The sequence below is a fragment of the Populus nigra genome, chromosome 7, assembly GCF_951802175.1.
Source record: "Populus nigra chromosome 7, ddPopNigr1.1, whole genome shotgun sequence".
In the NCBI taxonomy this organism is placed as follows: Eukaryota; Viridiplantae; Streptophyta; class Magnoliopsida; order Malpighiales; family Salicaceae; genus Populus; species Populus nigra.
Window position 1 is genome coordinate 21011463 of NC_084858.1, and position 19996 is coordinate 21031458.

A 19996-nucleotide genomic window follows, 5' to 3' on the forward strand; every position below is an offset into this window, starting at 1 on the left:
TGAACACTAACATCATGCCTACCATTGAATAAACTGGATACTCACTCAAAGTTGAAGAATTGAAGAGCATAGAGAATCTAAGCTGGGAGACATCAGAAGACAAACCTCAAATGCCTGTCACCGATATCATTGAAAAACTGACAGCAATTTCCTCAAGGATTAGTGCAGGGTAAAACGTAATATGACATGTTACAAGTATGAGTCTGATGTAAACAAAAGTAAACAAGATAACCCTGGCTTCAGCAGAAGAAATTGTAAGACAGTTCTAATGATCTATTGTATGGTTTTTACAGTGAAAAACGGAAACTCTCAGTAATCACAGAGACGGAAGGGGTACACTTCTTTGCTGCATTCGCTATATTCCATAACAAATACGGATTCATGGTGGATCCATGAAGGGCTTAACACTATACAGTATCCATATCTCATTCTTTGAATACATATGCATAAATTTCAATCTTCAATTAGTAGAGTTTTGAGATTCGTGGCATTGAACATTTGTGTTTCCGATCATGGTATAGCCTTAATATTACTGCTGCGGTTTCTTCAATTGCTTTTCCTGTCACTTCTGCAATCGCAAACAAGTGAAAAACACCATAAAGGTTCAGTCACTAGCATATGTTCAAAACTTCCAATAAGTAGAACATTTAAGGATTGAAACACATTACCAATTACTGGCCAAACAGGATTCTGTGCAAAGGTCCTGCGAGCAAATTCCAACTCCTCTCTGACATGATCCATCTCAGAGTAGTTACTCCTCACTTCTTCACTGAAACCCAGACTCTTCGCCCTTGCTCTCCTTATCGTTTGTAACACTACAGGATTGATAGTCAAACCAAAAACCTTTTCTGGGTCGACTTCAAAAAGGCTTTTTGGCAATTTTACACCCTTTACAATAGGCACATTTGCTACTTTATATCCTTTCTGTGCCAAATAAATCGACAACGGTGTCTTCCCGGTCCGAGAAACTCCAGCAAGAACAACGTCAGCCTTGTGCAAGTTCTGAGGTAATGCCCCATCATCTTGTTTGATAGTGAATTCAATGGCTTCTATTCGTCGAAAATAATCCTCTGAAAGAGGAAAATTCCTACCAGGAGCTCCACGAGGAAGACCAGAAGGCAAGACACCAAGATGTGAAGCAATAGCTTCTGTTATAGGGCCTAGTATATCTGTAGCTGGGATGCCCCATAACTTACAGACTTGTTTAGCATGTTCAGCCAATGAAGGATCAGCTAATGTGTAGACCACCAATGCACCTTCTTTTGCTGCTTGTTTTATTATCTCCATTAACCTCTCCACATCATCAATCTAACCATCACTACAACATAATTAGTTCAATCCTAGTGTTGTTGCTAAGGTGTAAACAAATCGTTGTTCAAGAACTTCACCAAAAAATAGAAGATAAAAAGCAGAAGACTGTTGTTTCCTGTAATAATATCAAATAAATTTTTGAACATTCAGTTCGATACAAAAGCATTGACTTTATTCAAATTGAATGTATAAAAATTTAGATACAACCGGTTCAACTTGGAGCACGCATTATGCATATGTAATTTGTTGTTCAACTTGAATGAATGTCAACACATTCTGTCCAAATTGAACCAGTTTTTGCTAATTTTTTATACATTCAAATTGATAAAAAAAACAAAATCTAATGTTTTGAATTCCTAATAAAACACATATGATAACGTGGGTTACAAACTATAGTTATCAAACCCGACCTTACCTGATGATTTGCTAATTCAAATTTTGATTCAGGTTGAGTTTATTTTTAGTCCGTTTTGAAAATTTATCTGATCAAACTAGAGAAAGTTAATAGATTGATTTTGATCTGATTTATAAGCCAAACCCAGAGAAAACCCAACCGAGTCAACCCTAAAGATTATATTTTTAATTTTTATCGAAAACACTTTGATTTTTTAAAACACCTTTTTTTTCCAAAACAACACTATTTTAGAATATATATTGATCCACAAACCTTGGATAGGCTAACCTATCCAATCTAACCGGGTCTAATAGCTATGTGCAAACAAGCTTATTACCCGAGTCAACACTGCAGGTAGTGGGGCCCACTTAAGTAACATAAGCATTTCTAAAATCTGAACTCTATAAACTAGCATTTCTAATGTTGCCCTATAGAATTCCACGAAATTATTAAACGACAAGTCAATCAAGAAACTTAAAAAGAAAAGGTGAAAGTTCATGATTACCCCTGAAAACAGATGAGTATTTACAGGACACCCACGATCAACCAAGCAATGCTCGAACTGACCCAACGAAGCATTAACGGAATGTTCAGCAGTCCATCCAGTTCCGTCGGAAACCATGAAAATAGCCTTCCCAAAAGTAGCCTCCACGTCATCATATCCGTCACTCCCCGTTAAAGAACTAACCTCTCCTTTTTCACTCTGTTTTGGGTTTTGAACTTGTGGGTTCAGCTCCAGACGCTGCGTGGTTCGCTGATGCAGCCGGTCTAGTTTTCTACCAGACCGAATGGACCGAGCTCTCGACCACCGGTTTAGTTGAGGGCTGCCTTTTTGTTTCCGAGCCTGAGGTTCGGAGAGAGATTTGGGGTTAAGCTCGGGAGTGGAAGAGCGTGGTGGTGGAGGTGGTAGACGGTGGCTCGAGAGACCCAACGTGGCAGAAGAAATCATTTTTTCCAAAAATTTTTATGTTCTGATATTTTTTTTTATTGAAATATGTGGCCATAGCTTGTTACCAACTGGCCCAGCCCAATTTGATTTTTCTTGTTACCAGCTGGCCCTAAAAGGAAAATTAATTTTGAAACTCCTAGAAAAAAAACATGAAAACTCGTGGAAAAACTCATAAAATTTTCCAGAAAAAAACCCATAAAACATTAAAAATTAAAAATATTAAAAAAATACTAACTTATAAAATCAGATAAATTAAAAAAATCAGATGTCTATAGTAATAAAATAAATTTTGCAGGACATGGATTTTTCTATTTTTTTCATTTTTTATGATATTTTTAAATATATATTTATGGTTTATTTCTTCTTCTTCTTCTTTTATCTTCTTAGTTTTTTTGTTTTTATATTTTTCATTTTTTTCTTGTCTTTTAATTTTTTTATAATCTGGGTTTTTTAAGTTTTTGAAATTAATTTTGAATTTAATGTTTGGAAAATTAAGTTTGTTTTTCATTTATTTGGTCCTTGTACTTCTCAAATTATTTTAATTGAAGTCTTGTACTCCCACATATAACATATTGTGCATCGTGAGATTTTAACAACAATATACTGCGTTGGCATACAAACTTAGAATGGTAACAAAACAAAAAACAAATGAAGAATAGAGAGATTAATCAATGTGAAAGAAAAATTTATAAGGTTCTAATCAAAACAATTTCAAGAAAAAATAAATGGGAAGATCCCTTTATTTTTTACATGCAAATTATATATCCTCTTAAATAACTTAATGTAATTATATGTTATTGACTTGAGTATGATTAAATTGGTTTAAAATGAAACTCCATCTGGATTAGATTACAAAGCAATATGTTATAAAATTATCTTACTAGTTTGAATTAAATTTAATAACTATGTTTCAGAGAGCTCCATATATGATTTTAATCTATGAATCCAAAATCTCCCAAAATCTTATGAACTATATAAGTTGAGTTGGTATTTTTTAATGTGGGTTAGCAATGCTATGGTATAAAATCCATGTTTAAGTAAACTTAAAAGGTATAACTTAACTGATTAAGTTTTAAATTTGCTCTTTAAAAGTTATTAGTTCAAGTTTTACAAACTTCAGGGTTACTGAAGATTTACATGGTCGTTAACTTTAGGGCCCATAAAATTAGTTGAAATACAAGCAAGCAGGCCTGGACACTCATGCTAATAAAAAAAAAATTGTGCTTAGGCTTCTAGCCACATATTAATTTTTCACAATTGTTTTGTTCCTCCGAGTCTTTTTTTTTATATAGTTTTTAGGGATAATTAACAAAATCATATTTATATATTTCAATGCAAAAATCCATCAAAATATTCTTATTTATCTACAAAACCCTACAACAATCTTTATACTAAAAAATCAAACATCTTAGTCTAACTTAACATGATTTAACCATTTGGAAGTATAAGAACAAATCTATATATAAAAACCTAAACCTACGTATAATATAAATATGAATGATGTCATATGAACTATACATGACCAATAATATTAATAAAAATATTATTTCACCCGAGTTTTATGTTTCTTATGTGCTAATTATGTAATCATTCAATCCCTCTTTCTTTATTGACTCACAAGTCAATTGCTTTTATTCTAAAATCTCTCACACTTTCTTCCATAAAACATTTAAAAATAATTTAAATCTTGATAAAATAATTTAAATAATTTAAAATTGTTTATGCAATCATATCCAATTAATGAAGCAATTAAATGATAGTGAAGGGGAGGCATATATATGTGGACAAAATAAATAAATCAAATCCAAATTTGTGTCCCACACAGAAAAGCTCACATTATTGGTTATGATTGCCCAAAGTAAGCAAACCATCTCTCACCTATGTTAAATCGATAACAGTGGAAGCAAACTGTTTCCATCGTTGATCTTTAGGGGAACAAGACAACGTAAACAAAAAGAAAATCACAAAAATCATTTGTCACTTCATACTTTTTAAGAAAAGGAAAAAAAAAAGGAAAACTATCCAAAAGAAACTCACAAGAAATTGAACCGTTTAGATTTGAAGAGACTGCCCATTTGATGAATAATTTGAAGTCCAATTGAGTGAAATTGGAATTTTTTTTTTTTTTTGAGTGAGGATACCACCAGAAAATTATAAGAACAGACTTGGAACAAATATAAAGAAAAATAATTAGAGAGTGAATAGATTATTTTTGGGAAGTCATAACTATTATGAAAAACCCTTAAAGTATTTCATGTGAATTAATTTTCAATTGAATGAATTGTGGAATTTTCTGTGTGCATAAAAGAGAGAATAGAAGCTTGTTAGCATTAAATCCATATATTGGTAGGCTGTTCTAACTAGGACGGACTGAGTTGATATAGCTATGAGTTGATATGGCTACTCCTTGGAAACATGAACTATTAAAAAAAGATATTAGTAAAAAAAACTACTACTGTGATGTTTTTGACCTGTTATTTACTTATTTTACACGAATGAGCAATATCATGTTTTCCTAAAATATATTTTGTTGTTTTAACTTTTTATACGATTATTTGTCTAGTTCAACCTCACAGAGTTCATATTCATTATCATCATTATCATGATTCATCTTTTTTCTTTTTTTTCATATAAACTATGCTATTATCCTTCACAATATTTATTTTTACTCCTTTCCAAAAAGATCTAAGGCTTACAATTTACCTCAACTTACTACTTTCAAATGAAAACTTTTTCAATTTAATAAAATTTCGGCAATATCTCCTCTAAAAATTAAATGATTCCAAGTATCGACATCAACAATTTACAAATATTCCAAACAAATCCATGGTCCTACCATCATGGACATTTACCATTACATTACTAATAATGAATAGAATTCAACAATATATAAAAAAACCATATACACCTCTATTTTATTTTATTAAATTGCAGTTAACACTTTAACACAAATGTATTATTTTATTATACCGGTCAGCTATTTAATTACATCTAATAACCCATTAATAATCTGGCAAGACAGTTGCATTGATGCTACCAACTCTATTCTGAGCAATTTAGTCAATCAAGTATTCTAATAATCAATAACAATGATGTCATTAACTTAACTCCAGACAGCTAGCCAAATAAATATATTGGTCATTAACCTCGTTGGTGTCATTAGCTTCAAACAGGTCAACTAGTCAATTCTAATATGTTGGTCATCAACCTTGTTGATATTACCAGCCCCAAACAAGTCAGTTAATTAAATTAATTATGTTGGTCATCAATCTCATTAATTAATGTCATTAGCCTCATATATGTTGACTAGTCTAATTAAATATCTTCTCAGTTAATTTTGATTTACATGCTTGTGATTGATAACAAATCATCTACACAAATTTACATTTAAGAAAAAAAATTAATCCGATCCAGGCATAGCACGGGAAGAATCCAGTCAAAAGCTATGTATCAATAATTGTTTTTTCACTTCATCTAAAATGCATTATGTTCCTGTCCTTCGCCGGTGTTTAGAATGTGGGATATCTATGCATTTTAAGATTTAAAGTGTGTGTGTGTGTGTGTATAGTTGAGGCCTCAACTGATTTATTGTTATGAAAATTATAGTTAAAAATGTAATTGATTCAATATTTTTTTTTATTTACCAAGAAATATTTTGGCTCCTAGTCTAATAACTAATTAACAATATATAGGTAGTATATAACAATATTCACTGTCCTTAGTTTATTAAGGAATTTAAAGTTATATAACTTTACTTCGAGATTTTCAATTTAATTTTAAACAATAGGAAAATCCTTTTCCTAAAAATTTTGTATATATCCTAGATTCTAACCAGAAATTCAATTTTAAGACTTCAAAAAACCTCACCTGGAAGTAATCTTTTGATAAATTAATGACTTTTAGAGATTTTCTTATGTGAGTTACAATATAAAATTGCTAATAATTATTTTCATTTTCCAAGCAACCAATAATTAAAGATATACATTTTCTTTCTTGGAAAAATTGCTAATAATTATCATGTTAATTAAAAATTGCTAACAATTATTTTCATTTTCCAAAACAACCAATAATTAAAGATATGCATTTTCTTTCTTGGAAAAAAGAAAAGAAAACCTACTTGTTTAATCACAAAATTTATTTAGTATTGTTATACAAGAAACCTAGGGAGCCCTATCTTGTGACCTAATTTTTGAACATCCTCTTGCACTTGTTGTCTATATTCTTTGAAGCTAAATTTCCTATAAACTGAAGGCTCATAGCAACTTTGTATCACCGTATCATAGGAAGGACAGAAGAAATATGCTGTTGAGAATCTTTCAACTCGTGGATTTGTGACTACACGGTGTTCGACACTCTTATAAACATCGTTGCTCCAAGCCTGCAAATTTTCATCATGTCTGCCAACTAATGAGTTGATATTTATTGGTTTTTTTTTTAAAAAAAGGAAAAATAACTCTTTATGCATTTATATATATAGGGAAAGAATCATGCTAACAACATTTCATAGTAAATTTCTGGGTCCTTTTGGGCATGATTTTATGATTTTTCTTCTTCTTTTGAATCATAATCTAAAAGTTAATTTGTATAAGTAAATTAAAACAAAAATGAATTAAAATACATTTGTTTTGAAAGTATGCTAAGAAAAAATTGACTAAAAACAATTTGTTTTGAAAAAAGAAATGTATTATAATTTATAATTCATAAGTTAAATTTAATATTTTTAACTTTTAATTAATTAAAAACTTAACTCAATTGGTAACAAACGTTCTATTAAGTTAAAAATTATTTCTAAGCAAATAATCTTATGATTTAAAAAAAAATTAAAAATTAACTTAAATTAATTTATAAAAATTATACCATACATAATTTTTATTCCCACTATTTAGTAGTAGGTAGGGTGTACAAGTTGGTTCCATCAAATCAATGTTCAAGAATGAAACAATGAATTCACAAGACAGGGTTTTAAAATTGAAAAGGTACTAGGACAAGTTTCAAAATAAGTTAAATTAAAAGGATGGTTGAGAGAAAAAAAAGATATCTTCGGGAGTGCAAAGTGCTTAACTATCATCAAAAACGAAAACATGTAAGGGTCAAATTGAAAACTTTCAAAACTTCGGAGGTGCCATGGCAGCAAAGTCTGGTTCTGCCCTTTTCGTGCCAAGGATCATTCAATTTCCTATTAAGAAAATGTTCCATTAATTACCTGAAACAAGTCTCCGATATTGATTATCAGTGCCTCTGGGTTTGGCTTGACAGCAAACCATTTCCCATCTTTCACTAACTGCAATCCTCCAACTTCATCTTGGTGCAAAATGGTGAGAAAGTCGCTATCAGTGTGTGGCATGAGTCCGAATACCTCTGAAGGGATTGGACATGGTGGATATCGGTTCATTCGTAGATAACAAGTGCTTGACAGACAATTTTGTTTAATGAAATCAGATTTGCAGCCGAATTTCTCAGCCAAAATCTCAGCTAATTTATGTGCTAGATTGGCAACTGTTGTAGCAAATTGTTCCATTGTCGAGCTGGAAGTATATTTGAAAAAGAAAAACAGATAGAAGAAAATTGTTAACAAAATGGACAATCACAAAAAAGCACCTATCAATTCATATATTTCAAGGAAAGAAGTGAGAATTATATAAAAAAAAATGAATGCACATGCATGCGTCCATTTGATCAAATTCCAGAAAACAATATCATCTAGCTTGTTGCAGATGGGATGGTCGATCTGATCATTTATAGCTCATTATTCAACTTTTGACATTTCTTTCACGTTAGGAAGTGTGGACTTTGTGTTGATCAATTACCAGGCCATGCATGCATTAATACACACACACAGACACTATATGATTTTGATGTGCTATATATGTGAAGCAGATGCTGACTTTGCTAGTCTAATTATGTACCAGTAGTTTTATGGTGTGTGTATTGCCTAATTAAGCATTGCAGGAAAGTTTCTAAGACATTTCACAGTGATAAGGCTAAAGATAAAGAAGAAGTCCTACTCTATCACGTGAAAGCTGAACCTAAAAGGTTTGATGCCATGGCTTATGATTTTTTCGTATGTGATTGTGAGCAGTAAGCAGTGCACAATTTTCCCTATTCTGTAAGCATAAAAAAATAAATTTGATTCCATGCTTTCACTTGCTTATTCAATTTGGATCAGCATCTAAATAAAACCATGTGATCCATCAAAATCTGATTTTTGGATAGTTCATCACCTTCAATAGCTACAGATAATCATCTGTGATCCAAAATCTTATGATAAGTGAATGATTAAATTTAATATTTCAACCTAAAAGATTTTTATGTTAAAATGTTAAGACATATAGGTGAGAATTAAGGGATTCAATTTTGAAGGGTAAAAAATGAAAGTTTCAAATATTGAGTATAATTTTTTTAAAAAAAAGAGATATACTAAATAAAGTATAAATTCCACTCGAAGAAAAAAATTTATAGAAATTTAAAGAAATGAATTTGCAATTACCTGAGAGCAGTACTGAAACCATTGGAAACCTGTATCTCACTCATAGGAATATGAAAAGCTTCGGACCATGACAACTGCTTAAGGCAAGTAGCTGTAGGTGTCCCCCATCGATAAGTCCCCCTAGAGAAATTCAGAAACTTTTCTTCTTTGCTCTTTTCATTAAAAGGTTGTTTAAAAACCTTAACTTGTTCACTTCTCATTTTGTCCAAAATCTCACGCGAAATCCCATGATTTACAACTTGAAAGAACCCCCACTCCTGTGATGCCCTAGCAATCTCCGACTTGCACTTTTCTTTCTCCAAGTTCTTAAGATTCAGACGGCCAAGATCGATCAATGGAAGCTCGCATTCCTCAATGATATCCACAACATCTTTATGATCGGTTGCCCCTTCTGTGGTTTTTTCCAAGAGGGTCTTGTAGGTCTGTTGGAAAGGTGGGTCAACGTCCATCCTTTGAGCCTGAAAGGAGATGTGAAAAGGAAATTAAGGCCTAGGAAAAATAAAAATATGGCGGTGTATGGATGTGGGCTTTCTAGCCAAGGAGAGATAGGGACAAAGAGAGAGGAAAAGATGACTGGGACAAGAGGTTTTTGTTTCCTTCATCGTCTATTAAAAAGTTTTTGGACCTTGGAGACAAAGTTGATTTCATGTCTTTTTGTGTTCTAGACTTGAAGATATCTATATTTTCATGTTTTCTTGCTATGCAAATTTGGATTTTTATTTTGATGCGTTTTATTCCAATTAACTATATATTAAATTCATATGATGAACACAAAGAGCATAAGAAACAATGTTCTCATGATTTTCCATTAAGTAAACAAGCTTGGTTTAGTTTGATTTAATTAGTTCAAGTTGGTTTTTTATTCTTAAAATTTAATTAAAGCTAAAACCAACTGAAGCAATTTTTTTAAAGAATTTCTAACCAAAACTACCCAATAAATAAAACAAAATATTCAATTCAATTAATTTCAAATTAATGCTAGAATTAATTTTCTTTTCGCTAGTAACTAGCACTCTTCAAATTAACCGCACTTGAGAAGGGACGGGTGAAATCAATCACAGGCTAATTTATAAAGTGGGGCCTCATTATAAATGTCGGTCATGCCTACATGGCCATTGGACCGATGATGGTCCCTACCACAAAATTTGGACATTTGTCATCACAACGGGTTGCTTCTTTCAGCCCTTTTTGGCTTGTGGCTAGAAGCAAAATCATATAGAACAGGTTATCGCGCACAAAATGTCTTTTTTTTACAAGACATGTGATATGTTAACCAAAAAAAAAAAAAAAGTCTAATTAAATCAATATTTTAATTCCTAATAAATTTATTTAAATAACAATCCATAATCATTGTATTATAACCATAGTTATAAGATATTGTTTGTTTAGCATGTTAATTAGATGACATGTTAATTTGTGGTCTAACTTGAATTATATCAATAAAAAAAAGTTGATCTTTTTTTATAAATAAATTAAATTGACCTAAATCAACCGATTACTTATCTTATTATCTTAAACCCGCTATGATTTAACTTGGAATCCTTTTATCCACTCCAAATCACATAGACCCAAAATCCGACTCCATGTTCTACTCTATCTCCTTCTCTAACTAAAAGTTCATACATAATTTAAGAGTTTCTAGCTTTATTAATTACTAAGTTATACTAGAATTTGGGGTTACATTAATTTTAAAAATAATGATGATGTTTCGGTTGTCGACCATACAATTTGTAGGTAAGGTGAATGAAAAAATGTTTGACTGGGTTCCTTTCATTTCCTACTTATTTCTTTATGCCCCACTTATCAAATCATACATAATCAACTATTATGAGTTTGTCTCTTTAGTAGTAGACATGAAATGAGAGAATTCCTTTCAATATTATTAGTTTTGTTCTATTTGATTAACCCATGGAATTCCTAGGACTCTCAATAAACTTCTTAGAAAACGAAAAAATTAATATCGCATGAGCTATATATAATTAATTTATCGGATTATTAAGGTTTTAGTTGTGCATGTGCTGCTCGCTATTCTTTTTGAAGACGTCTTTTGGATTCTTTGCCATCTACTTGTAGGCTATATATATGTACAAATTAAATCCTAATTTTGTAATTAACATATTAATGATCTCATTCACAAATTGAAAGATAAAAATGGCATGCCTTCTCTAAACATGTGGCCACTCTTTTTTCTCCTGTGTGGAGCATTAATTTGGTCTCGTGTTGTTAATCTGCATAATTAAGGGTACTTGGCAAAGTTTTGGTTTTGACGTCTTGACTCTAATGTCAGATTAAATGCTAAGGTCATGCAGCAAATGATGGTATAAAGCCACTCATAATTCAAAAAAAAAAAAAAAACCACTCACTATTAAGAAATATTAATATCTCCCAAACAACTTCCCTATTGCCTGTTGCTGTCTCAGGTATCATGTCAAATTTAGTCATTTGATGGACCCATAAAAAATCAAATAAATAAATTAATGAGTCTAGCTTAAAAAAGGCCTAGTTAATTTGTGCTAGATATAGTAGTTAATATTGGGCAGTGAATATATATTATACACTCAAATTTCCCTTCGCATTATTAGAAATAAAAAGAAAAGGAAAGAAAGAAACTAGCCAATAATTTCTTTGTATGAATCATAGAAGGAGATAGATAATATATGAATATTATATAAAGATTCAAGTGGGCCAAAACTGTATGATTGATGCAATGGATTCAATGTTATTATGAATCCTATAGGATGATCGGTTATCAGATTCGTAATGAATCACCCATCTAAAACAGTGTATTTGAAGGAATTATGTTACATGCATGAATCACAACTGCAGTGTTTCATTTAATAAACTTACCTGGTTTATAATCTGCAAAAAGCTGCTAGATTCCACCATTAAAGCTTTCCTATATATGCACTTGAGTTAAACCTTTTGTGGTCTGCATTCTCAAGAAAATGAAGTGATAAACTATATGTTATTTCAGTCTCTAAACAAAATATAGGAAAACAAAATTACTGTAGTTTGTTGCTGCAATGGATAAACACAAAATATACAATATCAATTCGACAAGACATTCTCTGACGAAATGTTTCCAGCAGAAAATTTATCGGTGATTCTTATCCCGATAAAAATAATCGATGCGGTATAAGTAATTTTACTGTTGTGAAAAATAAAAAAGAAAAAAGGCTTGGTAAGTATCTAGCTAGCTAATTACTTGCATGGCAGTGCACGGGTAAAGTTAACGTCGAGCTACAAGTAGTTCTCGGCAAAGGGGAAAAAAAGAATTAAGCTGATTGTATCATGTAATTTCAAGTACAATATCGTGACAAGCACAATCCTATCCATGTTGAAAGCGCGCAAGTGTAGATATATAGAGAGAACAAAACTATGAAAACAAATACAAGACGATGACAGGAAACGAAAAAGATCTAAACGTTCATAGCAAGATAAGATCAAGAGTTTAGAGTAGCAAAGAAAATATATGCGAAAGAACATAGAGACTATTTGATGAGAAGAGATATGGTACCTAAAAGAGAGACGCAAAGAGAATGAGAGAGGGAGGGAGGGAGCTAGAGAAAGGGCGTTTGTGTCGTCCACTAAGCTTGGAGGGGAGATATTTTATAGGGAAGAAAAGCTAGACCATCAATGATTATGATCGGCACAGTACTGCAGGAAGAAGATAATATGTAAGGGTAAGGAGTATTTGCTTGAGAGGAAATCACGCGTGCTAATAATTGTATTAGAATTATTTTTTTTTAATTTGGGCAATGAAATTAGAGACAAGTAAGCGATCCAAAGCTTATAATAAAGCACATTTAACACTCATTCAATCCCCAATACACTCATATCTTGCTCAAAACTTATGCAAAGTGCCTCTAAACGTAAAATATGATTACTTAATGTATAGTTTTTTCTTTTTTAAAAAAAAAAATTAGATGTAGCTAGAAATAGACCGGTCGCTAATGGAAGTATATATTTAGACGTAACTGAATCAAACCTAAATATTCTAACAATTCAAAAGGCTAGTAATGGGAGTGAAACTTGCTATACCATCCATCTAGAGGCATCTTCTCCTTGTCATATGCACCGATTCTTTAAAAAATATTTTATGTATAGTTGACATGACCGATGAACATAGCAGGATCCGAATTCAAGCATTAAGTGAGGAAATTCGAAGCTTGTCATTGAATATTTAAGCGTAAATAAGAAGTGTCTGGTTGTTTTTTATTTATTTTTTCCCCTCTTTTTGAAGAGCACTAGTGTAGATAAAGATGATTGCCAAGTACAATTTCCATTTTTAGTGTCGATATCTTTGAGAAAGAGATAAGGGAGTGGTAGACTTGGAACAATAAGGACCAAAAGACATGTTGTGACTGAAACATTAGGAGCCAATAAGGGGAGACTTGGTTCAATATCCACCAATTAAACTTCTGGTATCGTCGACTTTCTTTTTTGGTATCAACTTTGAATGAACTTAACCCCCCCCCCCTCTCTCTCTCTCTCTCTCTGCGCCAAAAAAAAACCCCTCCCCCCTCCCTCCCTCCCTCCTCCTGCTTTTTTTTTAGAAGTATAATATTACATTAGAATACGTCAAGATTTGGCGAAAAAAACATATAAAACATAAATAATTTGCTTACAGCAAGTTTAACAGATCTATGAAATAAAATGATAAACAACCTAAAAAATTAAAAAAACAAATAGCATTTAAAATAAACAAATATGATGATAAAATAATAAAATAGCAGCTAAAAAATATAAAAAATGTAGATTTGGTGCCACACCAAGAATTGCCAAGTAGATTATTGGCATGCTTGGTGCGTGCCAATAACCTCCCTATCTCTCTCTACCGATCCCTATCTCTCAGTCTGTCTGAAATGAAATCTGATAAGCAAGGCACATGATTAGTACTGGACCCAACCGTATAACTGTCACTGCTGATTCCATGTCGGAACCTACGTGGAGGCAACTAGAGTCACATGCATGTTAAATTTTGCACGTCAAGATTTCTAAGCAGTGTTAAGGGAGAAATATCAATGTATGAGATTGAGGTTCAAGCATAAACAGTTCTTTAAACTATTTTTTAGATATTTTTCGGTAGAACATGCATGTGTAAGAATATGTTAACTTTTACTTTTCGGTATTTTTAAAATATCAAATTAATTTTTTTAATGTTTTTGATGGTTAATGTTAAAAATAAAATAAATCTGAAAAAATTCATCATTTTAATATATTTTTAAACAAAAAGTATTTTTTAAAAAATATTTACAATATAGACATGCATGCTAATTTCAAAAATAAAATTATTTTTTAAAAAAATTATTTTAATATAGTTTTAATTAAAAAAATATTCTAGATTAACGTGCAAAGCAAAAGGACATGTGGATCATCACTCATGGACTCATGCCGTAGCTTCTTGAAACACTTGTCTACGCAAAATATCATCAAAAGGTATACATGATGTTCTCATAATACAATTTGTTCTCCCTTTCCATGGTCAAAAAAACAAATCATTTGTGAAAAAAAAAAAAAACCAAAGGTTTCAATTGGGCAACGTGCCCTGCAACCAATTTAATATTATGTTATGGTGATATATTTTTATGTGTAAATTAAAATAATTGAAACTATATATTTGGCCCAATAAATGTCACCTTAAGGCTTAGAAAAATTCAAACCTTTTTAATTATAATAACAATTGTTTTTCAAAATATTTTTTACTTTGAAATACATTAAAATAATATATTTTTTATTTTTTAAAATTTATTTTTGATACTAACACATCAAAATAAAATAAAAATATATAAAAATAAAATTTTAAAACATAAAAATAAATGGACTCTTCATCTATATTTGCGGTATTTCATGCATGCCATGTTGTGCCACTTTCCACCATTTATATATAATCTCTACTCACCCTCACGAAATATTGAAAAGTATATAGAATAAATAAATAAAGGCACTTTTCTTTTTAGTTTGACCTTCTCGAATATCCCAGTCTGTTGGATCAGAAATTCTTACATCAAATTATTAATACATTATTACAATATTAACCGATGAAGATTGAAGTATTGTTTGGTAAATAGGATTAGTCATGATCTAACTAGATGATTTTCTCTTATAGTTTTGTCCCTTTTATCATGTTAATTAAGCATCCTTAAGACTCCCTAATTACCTGAATTAAAGTCAGGGATGGAGTCAGAAAATTTTGTTCGGGGACCAAATTAGACAAAAAATCTAAAGAGGGCCAGAAGTTCAAATTATTCAAATAGGAGGTAGGGAAAAAAATTTGACGGGGCTGGTCCCCTACTAACCCCCCCTCCCTCCGCCCTGATTAGAGTGGCGATATATTTTCTAGAATCATAAATAAGATTTTTTATAAGGAACTCAAACTCCGTCTTTTAGATGTAGGCTAGATGAATTAATGTTAAGTTTTTTAAATTTTTCATATATAATTTTAGAGTCATTTTTCTGACCGCTAGGCTTTTAAATAAATGCATCTATAGTCATGTTGATGCAACATACAAGTGAAATGACTATTGTGAGTATAGTTATAATTATTTTTAAAGTGTTTTTTTATTTAAAAATATATTAAAATAATATTTTTTTATTTAAAAAAAATAATTTTTGATCTCAAGACATCAAAATAATTAAAAAATACTAAAAAATATTTAAAATTTTTGAGAACGCAGGTTAAACTGTGTTTCTAAATGATCCCTTATTAAACGGAAAGACTTGATGATCAATTTGAAATTCAATTTTTACAACAATCAGGAGAGTTGACTTAATTACGACCCAATAAAAAAAATCATTAAATTTTTTAATTTGTTTTTAAAATAAAATTTATTTTTAAATTTATTTTTAAAATAATATTGTTTTGGTTTTTTTAATTAATTATAATTAATCCGATTGATTATGACCTAAATTTTGCTTCGGGTGGATCTAATAACTGCAATATATATTTATGGAAGGGGGAACTTGGACCCCCAAATCTACTACTGAAATATTTTAAGCCAACCATTCCACCACAAGGTACGCCAACTCTTGCACATTGAGCGTGTTTGACAGTGTGGTTGCGGGTGCTTTTCAAATAATTTTTCATGCCAAAATGCATGCCAACGATGTTTTTTCATTTTTTAAAAATTATTTTTGATATCAGCACATCAAAACGATCCAAAACATACAAACCATATTAAATTTTAGCAAAAAAAAAAAAATTTCAAATTTTTTGGGAACACGGCCGCAGCCGCGTTCCCAAACGGTGCCTAAGAATAAAAAAGAAAGATAGGAGATACGAGGGATAGGGCATGGCCCAGGATTTAATACGGAAAGCATGTGATGCATCTCTACAGGAGCAGCGCTTTTTACTTATAAATGGGCCAAAGGCATGAGTTGTCTAAGGTCGTAAATTTGTCCTGCAACTGAGCTCCCAGCATACATGGCTAAATACATATACAATTCAAGGCCTGCATCGCAGAGAAAACCCTATCATCAAATGTTAAAGGACGCTTGAATTATTGCTGTTGAATCTGCAGCCACATGCACGGTCGATGAATGAATGTCTTGATCGTAATTGCCGACGGTGCCTATTGCACTATATGTGATTTTTTTAGTGTGGTCATTCACAAGCCCTTCTCGTTCAAGTGGGTGTTTGACAATTTGAGGGTAAGTTTGAGTGGTAGAATGGGTTTGGCAGGTTTTGTCTTTGCATTCAGGTCTTGATGATTGGAAGATAATTGTGTTTAATTTCACAGCATTCAATCATTATGGACTGCCCTAAGAGTCTGCTCTTTTCAACTTTAATCATCATCCATGTATTACTACTAACATTCTGAATCGTGGGCACATCGATAGTCCATTTTTGGGCCATGCCCACTGTTGCGTGGAGAAATCAGGACAACTTTACGTGTAAAAATAATAAAACATGAAAAATAAAATTCTTATTTAGTTTTATTGTAACTAAAAATACTAATTAGTCTTTAAAAATTCTAATTAAGAGATTTATTATATCATAAGAAAGATAGATAGAAACAATGAATTGAATTACTAAACATTGAAGTGGTTATAGGGTAACCGTAAATTTTATTGATTAATGTGTGGCTATTTATAGTATTATATATATATAAGGAGAACATGCCAAAAACTAGTTGAAAAAAAATAAAATGTACAAGATTGAAAAATATGACAGTTTAATTTTGACTAATAAAAGCTCTATTGGTAATGAAAATTCAATTTAAAGAGGAAAAATCAAAATTAGATGTTTAAGGAATCAATTGAAATTTTTTAAGGTTTGACTGAATTTATTAAGGGTTTAAATGTAAGAAAAATTAATTTTTGAAGTCAATTTAGGTTTTAATTAGAGAAAATTAAAGTTTGGGGGTTGAATTGTAATTTTAAATAGTTAATTTGATCAAATCATGGACTTAATTGCACAAATATTGAAGTTTGATGAACAATTAAGAATTTAAATGAAGAAATCTAAAACCAATCGAAAAGGACGCACGAATATAGGGGTTGAAATTGATCAAATCAATGGTCAAATAAGAAAAATAGAAATTTGTTGATCAATTGAGGGTCAAAATACACACTTTCATAACCAAAAACTAAAATGAAACAGGTAGTCAACTTTGAGGTTGACAATTGAGTTTGACAGGGTAGAAAGTTTGGAAGGCAATTATAGGTGCAAATAAAAGCAATTGGAATAATAGAAACTAAACTAAAGTTTTTCAAATCCCAAATTAAAAATCCTAATTTTTAGGTTTTATCCTAGACGACGTGTCGTTCAGCCACTATATATCTTCTTCTTTAGTAATTTTGGTTGATCAATTAGTTATCTTCAGGCAAATAAATGTGGTGTTTCCAACCATCTCAGGGGTTGTAATCACCACCATTCGATTAAGAAACATCTGCTCTACAAAGATTAGTTACTCTCATCAAACATTTAAATCCTATTTTCTCCAATGATCTTAGTAACATCTTGTCCCCGATCAGCCTTACTGCATTTTCAAGTTCAAGGGTGATCGAGTTGACATTTTCAAACGAATAAATATGAAGCTACAGACCTTCAAATCGAGTAAGATTGGATTCAAACTAAAGGTGTGCACCTACTCTACCAACTTCAGGTGGTATACAATGACGATGACATTAAAGTTGCTCTGAAGAAGCCTCAAAAGTGGATAACTAAGTCATTAGGTGACTGTGATACCCATTTTGCTGCTCAGATGGTTCTTATCAAGGGCTTAAAACCTTTCTCTCAAAATTAGAAGGTCAAAAACACCTTACCTTGGCCTCTAAGTTATATATATATATATATATATATATATATATATATATATATATATATATATATATATAATGCCTTATTGAGTTTGTTATAAAACCATCATCCTAAAATCATTGAAGGTACAAAGTTCATAATTGTAAAACATACCCAAAACTCTTCCAGTTTGATTAAAGAGCCAAGCTTTGATGAATGAGTATCAATCTTTGATCAAATCTATAAAAAATCCCAGCTTCAAACTTTATAAATACTTGCTGGAAAATCAGGGAAGGAGGCAAAAAAAAGAAAAGAAAATGGAGGAAGATAGTATAAAGGGCATAAAAAATCAAGTTTTGATGATTGATGTGATGCTATGAAAAGATTAAAGGTAGGAAAATGTCTATCAAGTGTAGAAGGGGTAAAAGAGATTTTAATTGAAGAAAGACATAGCAAATGCCAAAATCGATGATGAAGGCAAGAATAAAAAAAAGAGAAAAAAATAAAGAAGAAAATATTGAATTATGAACATTTCTTTTGATATATGTGATAAAGCTTCTTGTGTCTTTAAATGATTATGATGGTTATCCATCAAAGAAAAAGTTGGATTTGCTATATTGTCTATATAAAAAAATATTGATATTTTAAGTGAAAATAAAATGTGTGGCATGATTATATATATATTATTAATTAACAAGGAAATAACGAGGTTAGTGATTAACAGTGAACATTGTTCACTTTTTTCATTTGAATTGAAATATGAGACAATAAAAAGATGAAGAAGTATTATGAGATAAATGATGAGTAATGAGCTTTAATATTTTTTTTAAGCTAATTTTAGTTTTCTCTCCTTTCTTTTGCGGTTATTATTTTAAAACTGAAAACTGAATCAACCATTATATTTTTTTCAAATTACATTTTAATCACTAAAAAAATCATTTGATTGGTCTTTCCTTCTCTTCTTTTTTCTTATGAATTTTTCTTTTATTTTTGAAAAGTTTGTCAATACAAAAACAATATGTGGATTTATTAGAAAGTACAAAATGACCAAAAATTAGTCAAATTAATTACATCAAAAATACATTTTTTGTGAATCTTGGTATTTTTTTTGTATTTTTCCAAATTTTCCTTAAAAAATATGTTGATAATAAGGGTAGAAAATGAGTGAAGACACCCACCTGAAAAAAAAAAATAATCTTGTGGATTGCTGGTGTATTAGTTGCTAACTAGTTATGCTGTTAATTTAACTATCTTCAAGAGTAGTCGGCAAGGCTACATGCCCACCTGATATTTGTCAGAGAACATTGCCAACCTTATTGAAAGGTTTTGACAGGGTTGGATCCCCCTGATGATGAGAGAAACTTGACCCTGCAATCACGGGCTAGGGTCAGAATAAAGTGAAGATAGAGACGTTTCCATGTTTTGGCACATTGCTTTGTGAGTGAATCACACAACATTTATATGCAAATTTGGCGAGTAGAAATAGTTCTAAAATTCCACAAACAATTCATGGATGATGTAAAAAATAAAATAAAATACACGTATGCCTTCTTTCTTCTTTCTTTCATGGTTTTATTAGGAGGCTATTAACTAATATCTTTTACAGTGAAGAAT

General features: G+C 31.0%; 2 protein-coding genes across 2 annotated transcripts; both read right to left on the reverse strand.

Annotated features, from left to right (window-relative positions):
• Window positions 1-102: 102 nt before the first annotated feature.
• Window positions 103-2689, reverse strand: LOC133699316 (probable pyruvate, phosphate dikinase regulatory protein, chloroplastic). The gene is made up of 3 exons (XM_062122527.1): window positions 2211-2689; window positions 669-1308; window positions 103-568 (listed from the first exon to the last, which is right to left on the reverse strand). Exons 1-3 carry the CDS (start codon window positions 2652-2654, stop codon window positions 465-467), a joined length of 1188 nt encoding a protein of 395 aa, XP_061978511.1. The 5' UTR covers window positions 2655-2689; the 3' UTR covers window positions 103-464.
• A 3985-nt stretch (window positions 2690-6674) lies between these two features.
• LOC133698423 (gibberellin 2-beta-dioxygenase 8) lies at window positions 6675-9700 on the reverse strand. The gene is made up of 3 exons (XM_062121333.1): window positions 9142-9700; window positions 7858-8179; window positions 6675-7032 (listed from the first exon to the last, which is right to left on the reverse strand). The coding sequence occupies exons 1-3, from the start codon at window positions 9588-9590 to the stop codon at window positions 6802-6804; spliced, it is 1002 nt and encodes a 333-aa protein (XP_061977317.1). The 5' UTR covers window positions 9591-9700; the 3' UTR covers window positions 6675-6801.
• Between the last annotated feature and the right edge of the window lie 10296 nt (window positions 9701-19996).